Genomic DNA, 14,761 nt, shown 5'->3' on the forward strand with positions numbered 1-14,761 from the left:
AGCCAACTGGTAACCCATGGCAACGGAAAGAAAAGTGAACATTAACATCAATTTGAGATCCGTGTGCTGTAAACAGCCTTATAGCTGGCCTTATGGTGCTCCAGAAGGAAAAGCGAGGATATGTCTATATACCAACAAATATGATTTTATGTATTTTTTTATGTTGTAGTGTTTCAAATACAATTGTGGAAGCTAGGACTGGTTTCCCTCCACACTTGAGTTTGTACTTTCTAATGACCTTTTTTTAAGAGGACTCTAATTACCTGAAGAGCTCAATTGGCCCCTTTGGGCTGTACAAAAGCATTGATAGTTGCATCTAAAGCTACATTCTGGAATTCGAAAAACAACAAAACGGTAGCACTGACATTTTTTCATTTACTGAGGGATAGTGCTCGTTATCCCCTCTCAAATTCATAGACAGTGCTCTAGATGCAAGAACTGACAGTTCATGACATCTTATCCACATGCTGGTTTTAAAAAGGAATACAACCTTTTACTAGGAAATACATATACCAAAAAAATGTGGGTTCCTCAATGATTCTTTGGGAAGGGTGAAGGTTCTATGTGGAACCATAATGATTCAAAAAAACATTTGAATCCTTCAATGGTTCCTTACAGTTCTTTGCTCTTTTTTTGGTAATTAAAATGTAGGGGAGGAGGCTTGTTACAATATTATGGGGCGTGGTTTGCTCACAGCTCTTTTTGTGCAACCGTAAGTGAGAGCGTCATTCCAGTTTATCTAATGTGTTGTGTTATGGGGCAATATATTATATATGACTATGACCAGTGACAGTGTCTTGTGAAAGACTCGTGTATGTGTCACGCCCTGACCTTAGATATCTCTGTTTTTCTATATATTTTGGTTAGGTCAGGGTGTGACTAGGGTGGGTACGCTAGTTTTGTATGTCTAGGGGTTTTGTATGTCTATGTTGGCCTGATATGGTTCCCAATCAGAGACAGCTGTTTATCGTTGTTTCTGATTGGGGATCATATTTAGGTAGCCATTTTCCTCATTTGTGTTGTGGGATCTTGTCTATGTATAGTTGCCTGTCTGCACTAGTCGTATAGCTTCACGTTTCGTTCGTTGGTTTTGTTGTTTTTGTTAAGTGTTTCTTTCAGTAAAGAGAATGTACGCATACCACGCTGCGCCTTGATCTCATCATTACGACGATCGTGACAGTATGGCTTTGTGTCAATTGAGAAAGGTTGATAAAATCAGTCAGTGGTTCTCAATTCTCTCATCAGGGACCTCCAGCTGTTAGTTAACTCACTTGATTCAATTTGTCACTTAACACAATAAATATTGGAATTTTAGCAATATAATATGGCTGACCAGAATAACAAATCCTGTATGGTTCTTCAAAAGGATCTGCAAAGAACCTTTCAGATTGAGGAAGGTTCTTTATAGAACCATTTTCTATAAAGATTCTATAAAGAACCATAATAAAGGGTTCTACGTGTATACACCTGTTCTGAAAGGCCCCAGAGTCTGCAACACCACCAAGCAAGCAGCACCATGAAGACCAAGGGGCTCTCCAAACAGGTCAGGGACAAAGTTGTGGAGAAGTACAGATCAGGTTTGGCTTATAAAAAAATATGCAAAACATCCCACGGAGCACAATTAAATCCATGATTAATAAATGGAAAGAATATGGCACCACAACAAACCTGCCAAGAGAGGGCCACCCACCAAAACTCATGGACCAGGCAAGTAGGGCATTAATCAGAGAGGCAAAGATAACCCTGAAGGAGTTGCAAAGCTCCACAGCGGAGATTGGAGTATCTGTCAATAGGACCACTTTAAGCCATGCACTCCAAAGAGCTGGGCTTTATGGAAGAGTGGCCCGAAAAAATTGCTAAAGAAAGAAAAGAAACAAATAAGCAAACACGTTTGGTGTTAGCCAAAAGGCATGTGAGAGACTCCCCAAGCATATGGAAGAAGGTACTCTGGTCAGATAAAATGTAGCTTTTTGTCCATCAAGGACAACCCAATGTCTGGTGCAAACCCAACACCTCTCATCCCCCCGAGAACACCATCCTCACAGTGAAGCATGGTGGTGGCAGCATCATGCTGTGGGGATGTTTTTCATTGGCAGGGACTGGGAAACTGGTCCGAATTGAAGGAATGATGGATGGCGCTAAATACAGGGAAATTCTTGAGGGAAACCTGTTTCAGTCTTCCAAAGATTCGAGACTGGGACAGAGGTTCACCTTCCAGCAGGACAATGACCCTAAGCATACTGCTAAAGCAACGCTCGAGTGGTTGAAGGGGAAAAATGTAAATGTCTTGGAATGGCCTAGTCAAAGCCCAGACCTCAATCCAGTTGAGAATCTGTGGTTTGACTTAAAGATTACTGTACATCAGCGGAACCCATCCGACTTGAAGGAGCTGGAGCAGTTTTGCCTTGAAGAATTGGCAAAAATCCCAGTGGCTAGATGTGCCAAGCTTATAGAGACATGCCCCGAGAGACTTGCAGCTGTAATTGCTGCAAAAGGTGGCTCTACAAAGTATTGACTTTTTGGGTGGGGTGAATAGCTATGCACGCTCAAGTTTTCCGTTTTTTTTGTCTTATTTCTTGTTTGTTTCACAATAAAAAATATTTTGCATCTTCAAAGTGGTAGGCATGTTGTGTAAATCAATTGATACAAACCCCCCCAAAAATCTATTTTAATTCCACGCTGTAAGGCAACAAAATAGGAAAAATGCCAAGTGGGGATGAATACTTTCACAAGCCACTGTATATTGTGCACATTTTTGAATTTCCAAGCATGTGTTTATATATTTAAATGTCATATTGATGTGAAGAAAAGGTCAAGTACAATACATTAATGATACATATCTCGAAGCCTTTTAATCAGCTTCAGACTTCCGTTATTTAAGAACCATGGAGATGCAGTATAATATCTTTATTTAAATGTTTTACTCTATCCTTATTTTAGAGGTAAGTTCACTGAACACATTCTGATTTACAGCAATGACCCGGAAAACAGTGACAGGGGAGAGGAGGGGGGATGGATGAGCCAATTGGAAGCTGGGGAGGATTAGGTGGCCATGATGGTATGAGGACCAGATTGGGAATTTAGTCAGGCTACATCTACATGTCCTTGAAGACAAAAGCAGAGACCCTGTCTATGAACCAATCATTGCATGTCCGTCCACCCCTGTCATTCCCTCACATACCCAAGTACAGGCATGGACCCAGACACACACACGCACAGCTTTCGAGCTGCCAATCATGTTGAGGACAGATCTTTGAGGGAGGTAGGGCATGAAAATAGTAGTTTATAATTATTTCGCTCTCATCTCTAAGTCCATTCATTTCATGGACAAGGAATGTCGAGCCAATTCTTTTTTTAAGCTGGTCATATGTTTTCTGTTGTTGTGTGTGTGCGTGTGCTTATGCATGTATGCACCTACTTAATACACAGTGGCCAAATCTCAATTTTAATCATAAGACCATACGACCTTCAAACTCATTCTGGACTTCGAAGCCAGTTTGACTACATTTTTCCATTGTTCCCTTCTAATCAGGGACTGATGCAGACCGGGGACACTAAGTGTGTGCAAATAATTATCAAGTGTAACAGAAAACTAGCAGGCTCCAGACCTAGTAGGGTAAGAGTTGATGCCCCTGACCTATGCCCTGTGCAGTTTGGACATCTGAAAGGGCATGGCATAGGTATGGTAATAGCTCCACCTATGCTTCAGATAGGCTAGTTAGATTTAATGCCCTATTGCTAACACCTGTCAAACCTTCTCAGATCTCTGAAGTGCACAGAGCGTTAGGGTTGAAGTTTCACATTGGGATTCGGTCAGTATACTAGGAATGATACCTTGCCTAGCTGCCGCTACATAACATAGGCCTACACAACAGATCCCTCTGCTGGACATGGATCATGTTACAACTGATCTGCTCCAAATAGTGAAAACCAAACTCTATAAATAAATCTTATGGTTTTATCAATTTTTGTTAAATTCTAATAGACAAGAGAATATTTGAAAAGGATGGCACTGGCCATATATGAATACACAAAAGGCTAAAGAGCAGGAAAACTAGAACTCAAAATGATTATTGGGTTAAAACAAATATGTGGGGTAACATTCCCAGAGAATTAGAAAATAGCATTTCAACATCATTGGTGAGCAGTGTGGCACACACACAAGTAGAAAGAAACCCTTTTGAGTTTGTCCTACTACCACCTTGAGTTTGAGTTTATTATCACTAGTAGCATGAGTAAGACATGTCACATTTTCATTGAAACGAATACAATAGATATTTGATTGATATTTTTTATTTTATTTTTTTATTTAACCTTTATTTAACCAGGTAGGCAAATTGAGAACACGTTCTCATTTACAATTGCGACCTGGCCAAGATAAAGCAAAGCAGTTCGACACATACAACAACACATAGTTACACATGGAGTAAAACAACATATAGTCAATAATACAGTGAAAAAAAAAAAAAAATAAGTCTATATACAATGTGAGCAAGTGAGGTGAGATAAGGGAGGTGAAGGCAAACAAATATATGTATAAATAAATAAAAATATAAAAGGCCATGGAGGCGAAGTGAGTACAACACAGCACGTAAAATAAAAACTAAAACAACAATGGAATGGTTGGTTTGCAGTGGAAGAAAGTGCAAAGTAGAGACAGAAATAAAGGGGTGCAAAGGAGCAAAATAAATTAATAAATAAATACAGTAGGTAAAGAGGTAGTTGTTTGGGCTAAATTGTAGATGGGTTATATACAGGTGCAGTAATCTATGAGCTGCTCTGACAGCTGGTGCTTAAAGCTAGTGAGGGAGATGGGTGTTTCCAGTTTCAGAGATTTTTGTAGTTCGTTCCAGTCATTGGCAGCAGAGAACTGGAAGGAGAGGCGTCCAAAGGAAGAATTGGTTTTGGGGGTGACTAGAGAGATATACCTGCTGGAGCGCGTGCTACAGGTAGGTGCTGCTATGGTGACCAGCGAGCTGAGATAAGGGGGGACTTTACCTAGCAGGGTCTTGTAGATGACCTGGAACCAGTGGGTTTGGCGACGAGTATGAAGCGAAGGCCAGCCAACGAGAGTGTACAGGTCGCAGTGGTGGGTAGTATATGGGGCTTTGGTGACAAAACGGATGGCACTGTGATAGACTGCATCCAATTTATTGAGTAGGGTTTTGGAGGCTATTTTGTAAATGACATCACCGAAGTCGAGGATTGGTAGGATGGTCAGTTTTACAAGGGTATGTTTGGCAGCATGAGTAAAGGATGCTTTGTTGCGGAATAGGAAGCCAATTCTAGATTTGACTTTGGATTGGAGATGTTTGATGTGAGTCTGGAAGGAGAGTTTACAGTCTAACCAGACACCTAGGTATTTGTAGGTGTCCACATATTCTAAGTCAGAGCCGTCCAAAGTAGTGATGTTGGACAGGCGGGCAGGAGCAGGCAGCGATCGGTTGAAGAGCATGCATTTGGTTTTACTTGTATTTAAGAGCAGTTGGAGGCCACGGAAGGAGAGTTGTATGGCATTGAAGCTCACCTGGAGGGTTGTTAACACAGTGTCAAAAGAAGGGCCAGAAGTATACAGAATAGTGTCGTCTGCGTAGAGGTGGATCAGAGAATCACCAGCAGCAAGAGCGACATCATTGATGTAAACAGAGAAGAGAGTCGGTCCAAGAATTGAACCCTGTGGCACCCCCATAGAGACTGCCAGAGGCCCGGACAACAGACCCTCCGATTTGACACACTGAACTCGATCAGAGAAGTAGTTGGTGAACCAGGCGAGGCAATCATTAGAGAAACCAAGGCTGTTGAGTCTGCCAATGAGGATGTGGTGATTGACAGAGTCAAAGGCCTTGGCCAGGTCAATGAATACGGCTGCACAGTATTGTTTCCTATCGATGGCGGTTACGATATCGTTTATGACCTTGAGCGTGGCTGAGGTGCACCCATGACCAGCTCTGAAACCAGATTGCATTGCGGAGAAGGTGTGGTGGGATTCGAAATGTTCGGTAATCTGTTTGTTGACTTGGCTTTCGAAGACCTTAGAAAGGCAGGGTAGGATAGATATAGGTCTGTAGCAGTTAGGGTCAAGGGTGTCCCCCCCTTTGAAGAGGGGGATAACCGCAGCTGCTTTCCAATCTTTGGGGATCTCAGACGACACGAAAGAGAGGTTGAAGAGGCTAGTAATAGGGGTGGCAACAATTTCAGCAGATAGTTTTAGAAAGAAAGGGTCCAGATTATCTAGCCCGGCTGATTTGTAAGGGTCCAGATTTTGCAGCTCATTTAGAACATCAGCTGACTGTATTTGGGAGAAAGAGAAATGGGGAAGGCTTGGGCGAGTAGCAGAGGGGAGGGCAGTGCTGTTGTCCGGGGTGGGGGTAGCCAGGTGGAAAGCATGGCCAGCCGTAGAAAAATGCTTATTGAAATTCTCAATTATAGTGGATTTGTCGGTGGTGACAGTGTTTCCTATCTTCAGAGCGGTTGGAAGCTGGGAGGAGGTGTTCTTATTCTCCATGGACTTTACGGTGTCCCAGAACTTTTTTGAATTTGTGTTGCAGGAAGCAAATTTCTGCTTGAAATAGCTAGCCTTGGCTGTTCTAACTGCCTGTGTATATTGGTTTCTGGCTTCCCTGAAAAGTTGCATATCGCGGGGGCTGTTCGATGCTAATGCAGAACGCCATAGGATGTTTTTCTGTTGGTTAAGGGCAGTCAGGTCAGGAGAGAACCAAGGGCTATATCTGTTCCTGGTTCTAAATTTCTTGAATGGGGCATGCTTATTCAAGATGGTGAGGAAGGCATTTTAAAAAAATGACCAGGCATCCTCTACTGACGGGATGAGATCAATATCCTTCCAGGATACCCCGGCCAGGTCGATTAGAAAGGCCTGCTCGCTGAAGTGTTTCAGGGAGCGTTTGACAGTGATGAGTGGAGGTCGTTTGACCGCTGACCCATTACGGATGCAGGCAATGAGGCAGTGATCGCTGAGATCTTGGTTGAAAACAGCAGAGGTGTATTTGGAGGGCAAGTTTGTTAGGATGATATCTATGAGGGTACCCGTGTTTACGGAATTGGGGTGGTACCTGGTAGGTTCATTTATAATTTGTGTGAGATTGAGGGCATCAAGCTTAGATTGTAGGGTGGCTGGGGTGTTGAGCATGTTCAAATTTAGGTCGCCTAGCAGCACGAGCTCTGAAGATAGATGGGGGGCAATCAGTTCACATATAGTGTCCAGAGCACAGCTGGGGGCAGAGGGTGGTCTATAGCAGGCGGCAACGGTGAGAGACTTGTTTTTAGAGAGGTGGATTTTTAAAAGTAGAAGTTCAAATTGTTTGGGAACAGACCTGGATAGTATAACAGAACTCTGCAGGCAGTCTTTGCAGTAGATTGCAACACCGCCCCCTTTGGCCGTTCTATCTTGTCTGAAAATCTTGTAATTGGGGATGAAAATGTCTGAATTTTTGGTGGTCTTTCTAAGCCAGGATTCAGACACGGCTAAAACATCCGGGTTGGCAGAGTGTGCTAAAGCAGTGAACAAAACAAACTTAGGGAGGAGGCTTCTAATGTTAACATGCATGAAGCCATATATATATATATAGATATATAGAAACAACATTGAAAACGCCGTGATTTTTTCTTTCCAATGTTCCAATAACGGCGTTAGGGAATGACGTCTGATGTCGTAAATCCCAACATCCGGGAATCTGAGTAAACACGGCTTCTGGCATGCGCAGTTGTTCCTCGGCGCTTTGACTTCTGCAGTAGGTAAGTGAAGGGGAGGCAAAAAAAAAAGGTCTGCGCGGAAACATTTTAACAATCGATCTTCTGTCTAAAGTCGTTTTGGATCCACTCCGACACATAATTTATGTGAAGACAGTTGTTTTGCACAAATTGTTTTGCACAAATTAATAATAATTTATGGATTCGCTGTTTCTTAGAATTTTTTTGTGAAATTCTCATTGAACTTGTTTTTCTTCCCAGGAACCCCTCCCTGAAACAGCAGCTTTTCTCTTACGCTATCCTGGGATTTGCCCTGTCTGAAGCCATGGGTCTGTTCTGCTTGATGGTTGCTTTCCTGATCCTGTTTGCAATGTAAATATGTCTTCTGCAGATGGTGATCATGATTTTGAAACTACAGCTTATACTACCCCTTTTACTCGAGCAACCAAAATTGTTCCTTGTTGGTCATGAAATTGTACATTTTCCAAGTTTTTGTTGAAGGATGACAAAACAAAAGGCATGTATTGTAAAGATGTTACCAATTACAAAATTAAAATGCATTTATTTCACAATTTAAAATGTATGAGTTATTTTGTGTATTTCCTTGCAAAACACTTTCAAAGTAACACTAGATTTTGGATTAACCTTTTGTCAATAGGGGGAGCTGTTAGCATTATTTTTTTTTTTACATTTCCAAATTAAACTGCCTCGTGCTAAATTCTTGATCGTACAATATGCATATTATTGTTATTATTGGATAGAAAACAGTCTATAGTTTCTATAGGAGTTGAAATTTTGTCTCTGAGTGGTACAGAACAATTTTTACAGCACTTTTCATGACAGGGTTCAGATTTCAGAAATTTTTACCTCTGATCTGGGGTCTGTTTATAAGGCCACAGTGAATGCTATGAAGAAACCGACACTACCTACGTCTTCCTCTGGGTGTCTGTACGTCATCACGTTTTCAATGAACTCGATGGGACGTTCACAGCCATTATAAATGACAAAAATGTACAGAGACCCCTCTTTCTCAACGTGCGCCTCAAGCGTGAAGGCCATCGGACCTGTCTCGTTCCAAATCGTTTTCTAACCAGCTATATTTCTCCGGTCATGTTTTCAGTCGTTATAGTTGTTAAAAACATCATAATGTAGTTAATTTGAAACGTTTTATAGCAATTTATATCCGTTTAGTGCGATTCTGAGGAATTTATTTGTCGTGCACTTTCTAGCTTTGGGAACGTTTCGCGGTCTCGGTCGTTGTTAGTGGACATTTCGAAGGACAGAGGACATCTATCGACCAAAAGACGTTTATAACATAGAAAGGATACATTGCCCAAGAATATGATGGAAGATCAGCTCAAAGTAAGCAATATTTAATATGATAAACCGTGTTTCTGTCGAAATATTTTAAACGCATTTTTCGCCATTTTGTTTTGTATAGCTTCACTTGGCCAACCCTGTATTGAAAAGTAAGGATAATTTTAAAAATGTAAATCAGCGGTTGCATTAAGAACTAATTTGTCTTTCGATTCCTGTCAACCCTGTATTTTTTAGTCAAGTATATGATTAGCTTTTAATTAAACTAGATCACTCTGATAGATGACGTCAGACATATTGAGGCTTGATTTCCTAGTATTTTCATTGTGTAACCACGGTTTTGTATGGCTAAATATGCACCTTTTCGAACAAACTGTATATGTATGTTGTAAAATGATGTTACAGGAGTGTCATCGGAAGAATTCTGAGAAGGTTAGTGAAAAAATTAATATCTTTTGGCGGTGATTACGTTATAGCGCTCTTTGGCTGGAATCGATGCTCTGGTAACGTTTTCACATGTAGTATGCTAACTTATCGATTTATTGTGTTTTCGCTGTAAAACGCTTAGAAAATCTGAAATATTGTCTGGAATCACAAGATCTGGGTCTTTCCATTGCTATGCTTTGTCTATTCTTATGAAATGTTTTATGATGAGTAAATTGGTCATACACGTTGCTCTATCTAGTAATTCTAGTGGATTTGTGATGGTCGGTGCAATTGTAAACTGTGATTTCTACCTGAAATATGCACTTTTTTCTAACAAAAACTATCCTATACCATGAATATGTTATCAGACTGTCATCTGATGGTTTTTTTTATAGGTTATTGGCTATCAATATCTTAGTTGAGCCGAATTGGTGATAGCACCTGAAGGAGTAAGAAACTGATGGAGTTAGAATAGTGGTGTATTTTGCTAACGTGTTTAGCTAATAGATTTACATATTTTGTCTTCCCTGTAAAACATTTTAAAAATCTGAAATGGTGGCTTTATTCACAAGATCTGTATCTTTCATCTGGTGTCTTGGACTTGTGATTTAATGATATTTAGATGCTACTATCTACTTCTGAAGCTATGCTATCTATGCTAATCAGTGTGTGGGGGGTGGGGGGTGCTCCCGGATCCGGGTTTCTGAGGCAGTAAAAGTTTTAAGATGTATTGCTCTATAGTGTGTGCCCTTGAGCTCAAAACAAATCATATAGTTATGTTAACTGCAGGTTGGTTGCAATCAAGTGAGTTTAAGTAAATTACACTGTACTTTTGGTTATATGTGTTTCTTAATTGCAATAAATCAACTTTCACTGGTGTAATACAATTTCCTCTATTGATGTTCCATGAAGATAAATGGTCAACATGATTCTGCTTTACATTTAGTTTTGGGGCTTTTTGAACTTCCATTTGATGTATGTTAAAGTTGCCCATAGATGCTGATGTTGGGTCAGTTTTGCATTAGGATTGGGGAAGTTGATCTGAGATCTTTACCTAGGGGAAAATGTATCCCGACGCCATACATTCCTCTCGATCTTGGAAAATATTTTAGATTTGGGATGAGATTTAGTTCAACTGTTGGATTGCATTTGAATGGACACTTCCAATCTCTTTGTCGTGAGGTGGGTCACGAACTTGCATTTTGAGATTCTAAACTTCTTGAGCGCTATATTAATAGCGGTAAGTAAATATCTCACAGTGGTTGGATCCTGTGCAGAGAAATGAGCACTAGGCTTACTCCCTGTGAAACAAGTGCCTGGGCTTTTGAATTGACCCCCGCATTATAGCTCGCATTGCTTTGTAGTACTGGGATAGCCTTTGTTAGAGCATACCTGTTGGCTTTGGCTTGGCACAAAGGAGGATGCTGTAAGACAGGGAAGGGGGGATTAATGCAACTGGCTGTATGTGAGTGGACGGTGAGCTGTGCTGATAAATGGCTCTGGACCTGTCTGATCCTGAACCCCCCTGGCTATGACCATTATTCTTCAACTGCTCAGCCCATTCACACTTCCAAAAAGAAACTGCTTCTGCTCCCATCCTGATTTGTAGCTGTTTTCGTTTAATTACTTATGTGCTATGTATGTAATTCAGCTCTTAGCTGCTAACTACAGCCTACATGTGTAATAAAACGACTGCTATTATGGTGCCTGGCACAAGGCCTGGGCTTTATCTGGCTATCCTGCTCATGACCCTACAAGATCGAGTTGGTAGCACACACCTTCCATAGGTATTTTGTATTTCTGTTACTCTTCCTGGGGTCCAGCAAAATGAAGGCAGTTATACAACTTTTTTTTAAACATTACAATGCATTCACAACAGATTTCACAACATATTAAGTGTGTGCACCTCAGCCCCCTACTCTACCACATATCTACAACACAAAATCCATGTGTACGTGTGTATGGCCGGTGGCACAGGAAGTAGTGCTCTTGCCTCCGCACTGCAGGATCTATGAATCGATAGCTCAAACATTGCCTGTGTTAGGCAACATTGCATGTAATAGGCTTATGGATCCTCTCCTTCTCACATGGTGGAATTAACTGGATTGCTGCTGATGGTCCATGCTTTCCGGGATCCTTGGGACTTCCCAACTCTGACGTTACTCCATTGAAGTTGACATTTAAAATGGGTAGGGACATCCTAAGGATCCCGGATAGCACTAACCCTGCCCCATTCTATTCTGAGCAGCATCACATGGTAACCATGGTAACAATTTGGCCTAAAATTGAGGCTGATGGTCACGTGATATCACAAGATGGCGACTTCGTTATAGATGGATACGGTGATGTGGTGTAAGTACAATCTGTTGGGCTCAACTATATTATCTATATGCATCGGATAGAGTACATATTGGCTTTATTCTCAATGCAGATAAATGAATGTTTGCATCTACGCCTGTTCGCGATCTTTGTATTTGTTTATTTTTGCAATGAAGTCGGCGGCGCTAGCGTAGCTGTGACTCACAGTGTGAGCAAACGCGTTAACGTTAAGTGGCTAACGCTAGCTAGCCTGGACTGGCTCTGTTATTGTTGTAGAAACGTTTTATACAGTTTAACATTTTCTTGTTGCTATATGTTTTCTCGCAAATTAATATTTATTTACTGTATTCCCATTATCAGCTTTCTAACTGCGGTGGACATTGTCATCTATTGCGCATCAGTTATCGCACCAAGAATGGCTCTAAATGTCTTTGGTAAGTTATCTAGCTAGCAAACTGTTCGCCTCTGTCAGTTTGATACATCTCTAGTTCCAATACCAGCTCTAACGTCATCTTCCTAGTAATGCATGTGACAGATATGCAAATGTTATGCTATAGAAATGTGGTCAGTGTTTGGCTATCCAGCTACTTTTTTTTGGCATTGTCGGGAGGCCTGTAAGAGTTCTTTCGCGCGAGATGAAAACAACGTATTTTGCGTCAGCAGATTTGTAGATAAGATGTTGGCTAGCTAACTAACAGTTTAGTCCAGTCATTATCAACGTTAACGAATTAGCGTTACAGCCTTTTAGGTCATGTCAAAACCCCTTGATCACCAGAGGGCATCACAAGGTGTTGAATGACACACTTTGTCAGCTTGTCTGTGATGATTGACAAAGGACCCTTTGTTGTTGTTGCATCAAACAAAAAACATTGGCAATTTAGCAACAATGATAGGGGTAGGCATCGAAAGGGAGAGAAAATACATAAAGAACAGTTAGGGGACAGGAAATTGCATTTCAAGTTTAAGATAGAGCTGACATCCAGGCTGTGGGGGATGAGACGGCAAGCTCTGTGCTTCTGACAGATAGCCAGTGTATTCTGTCGGAACACGCATGCCATAGTCCTTTCAGGATGTGGGGTGTGGTTGAAAGCACAGTCTGCAGCAGTCATTTTTTGAAGGTCAGAACATCCTTGTAGTAGCCTAATTCAAATCTTTGGCAGTAGTAAGTAGTAGCTATCTTTTAAAGGTATCCTAGGCAATGGTATTGACCCAAACTGCATGTGCTACAGTAGTGGTACGGTTTAGTATAGAACAGTGGTCATTTTCTGTAAGGATATGTTGCTATGAGTGGAGACAGTGCGACCATATCAACAATGGCAGACGTGTTAGAAGAGTTTTGTGTTCTGCCTCTTTTATGTTTATGCTTCCTACACTGCTATGTGGCTGAGGCATTAAAGGAGAGCATAACTGTCTCTTGAACTCTGCTCTACGAGTTAAATGACAACCAAATGGTGCATTACTGCCAGTCCACCACCAACATGGATGGATGTGCGGAGGCTATGTCATAACTCCATGGCCAGATACCACGTCTTGGGGCCAGCTGCACCTCCTTTTTAGCGAGGTGAGCTGCGCTGAAAAAAGTGTAATATGAAAAGTAAATTCCATGCCCCCATAAAACAGTTTGGCTTGGCACCATGATGTATAAATGTTTTAATGTATGCATGCTCTTACTTCTCAAGTACAATAAGTGTAAGCTAATATTAATGTTAGATTTATTGTGAATGTGCATAAAATCCACTGCATTAGTTTGGTATTGTTGATTAGGCTAGTCTCAAAGTATCTTTCGTGTAGCCTTAAATGAGTAACCTATATTATCCTCGAAGGCAATTCAGATGTGCTAAAGGCCCGCTAGTGTAATACTTTTTTTTGTAAAAATATGATGTCTGTGTTACTGAATCTGTTCACTTGCTGTAGATGTAGCAAATAACATTTGTCAGGGTGGCTTAATCAGCACTGTTTAAGTGTAGTGTGATAAATTGATCACCTGGAGGCACTGTAAATCAGGAAACAAAGATTTTTGTTAGTCTGTCAATGTCGAGTTTAAAAAAAATAAAAAATGCAAGACTTGATATTATGTTCTTCCTTCCTCAGACCATGATGAATACAGACCACCAGTGTGGAAATCTTACCGTGAGTATAAATGTATTCTAATGATGAAAATATTGTAGGGAGCACTGTAATCATGATGTTTTACTGACTGTGTTCTGTTTTTGCACCAGTGTATCAGCTCCAGCAGGAGGCACCACATCCACGGCGATTGACCTGCACCTGTGAGGTAAGCAAACAGATATAGATTAGAGACAAATTTCAGACAGTCGTAATAGATTCTCAACCTTAATATAAGATTATTTAACAAAATTCTTCCAATATGACAATTTTATATTAACTGAAAACAATTTACTGCAACACTTGATGAACTGTGACAATATAGGTTTGCACAGGACTCATTTCTTCATCCTGCTCCCGCAGCTTTTTATACCGCACCCACCACTTCCTGTTTTTTTGTCTAACTCCCACCTGCTCCTGCAACAACTGGTCCCCCCCAACAGCAGTTCCAAAATGTTATTTTAGGCTTAACTAACCCCCCCTAGGCAATATCAAAATGCACAAAAACAGCCAAATAAATAGGTTAAATTATCAGATATTCTCACATGGCCAGTTTATGTTAGGCTACCGGTAGGCTATTATTGGGCTACATATCAGCCAATAGGCTAGGGGTAATTTGAAAGAGTTCCAGAGTTGGAGAGAAGTAGAATAGAGTGGGTACTTGACTTGAGCTACGTTTTGCATAATCTTTAGGATTGGGACGATTTTCAGGCGGAGACGTGTTATTTCCAGTCAATGTAGTAAACGACACTCACCGGCCAGTTAGTAGGTACAACCATCTAGTACTGGGTCGGACCCCCACACTTTGCCTCCAGAACAGCCTGAGTTCTTCGGTGCATTCTACTAGGTGTTGGAAACATTTCACAGGGATGTTGGTCCATGCTGA

The 14,761-nt window shown here is 41.0% G+C and overlaps 1 protein-coding gene across 1 annotated transcript in view; it reads left to right on the forward strand.

Moving 5' to 3' along the window:
- Window positions 1-11,724: 11,724 nt before the first annotated feature.
- LOC139532085 (N-chimaerin) overlaps window positions 11,725-14,761 on the forward strand; it is a 59,743-nt gene continuing 56,706 nt past the window's right edge. Inside the window, exons 1-4 of the mRNA XM_071329217.1 lie at window positions 11,725-11,802; window positions 12,130-12,203; window positions 13,861-13,899; window positions 13,989-14,044. Coding sequence (XP_071185318.1) covers window positions 12,185-12,203; window positions 13,861-13,899; window positions 13,989-14,044 — 114 coding nt within the window. The 5' untranslated portion in view covers window positions 11,725-11,802; window positions 12,130-12,184. The remainder of the gene's footprint in view (window positions 11,803-12,129; window positions 12,204-13,860; window positions 13,900-13,988; window positions 14,045-14,761) is intronic.

Source organism: Salvelinus alpinus, chromosome 10 (genome assembly GCF_045679555.1).
Source record: "Salvelinus alpinus chromosome 10, SLU_Salpinus.1, whole genome shotgun sequence".
Lineage (NCBI taxonomy): Eukaryota > Metazoa > Chordata > Actinopteri > Salmoniformes > Salmonidae > Salvelinus > Salvelinus alpinus.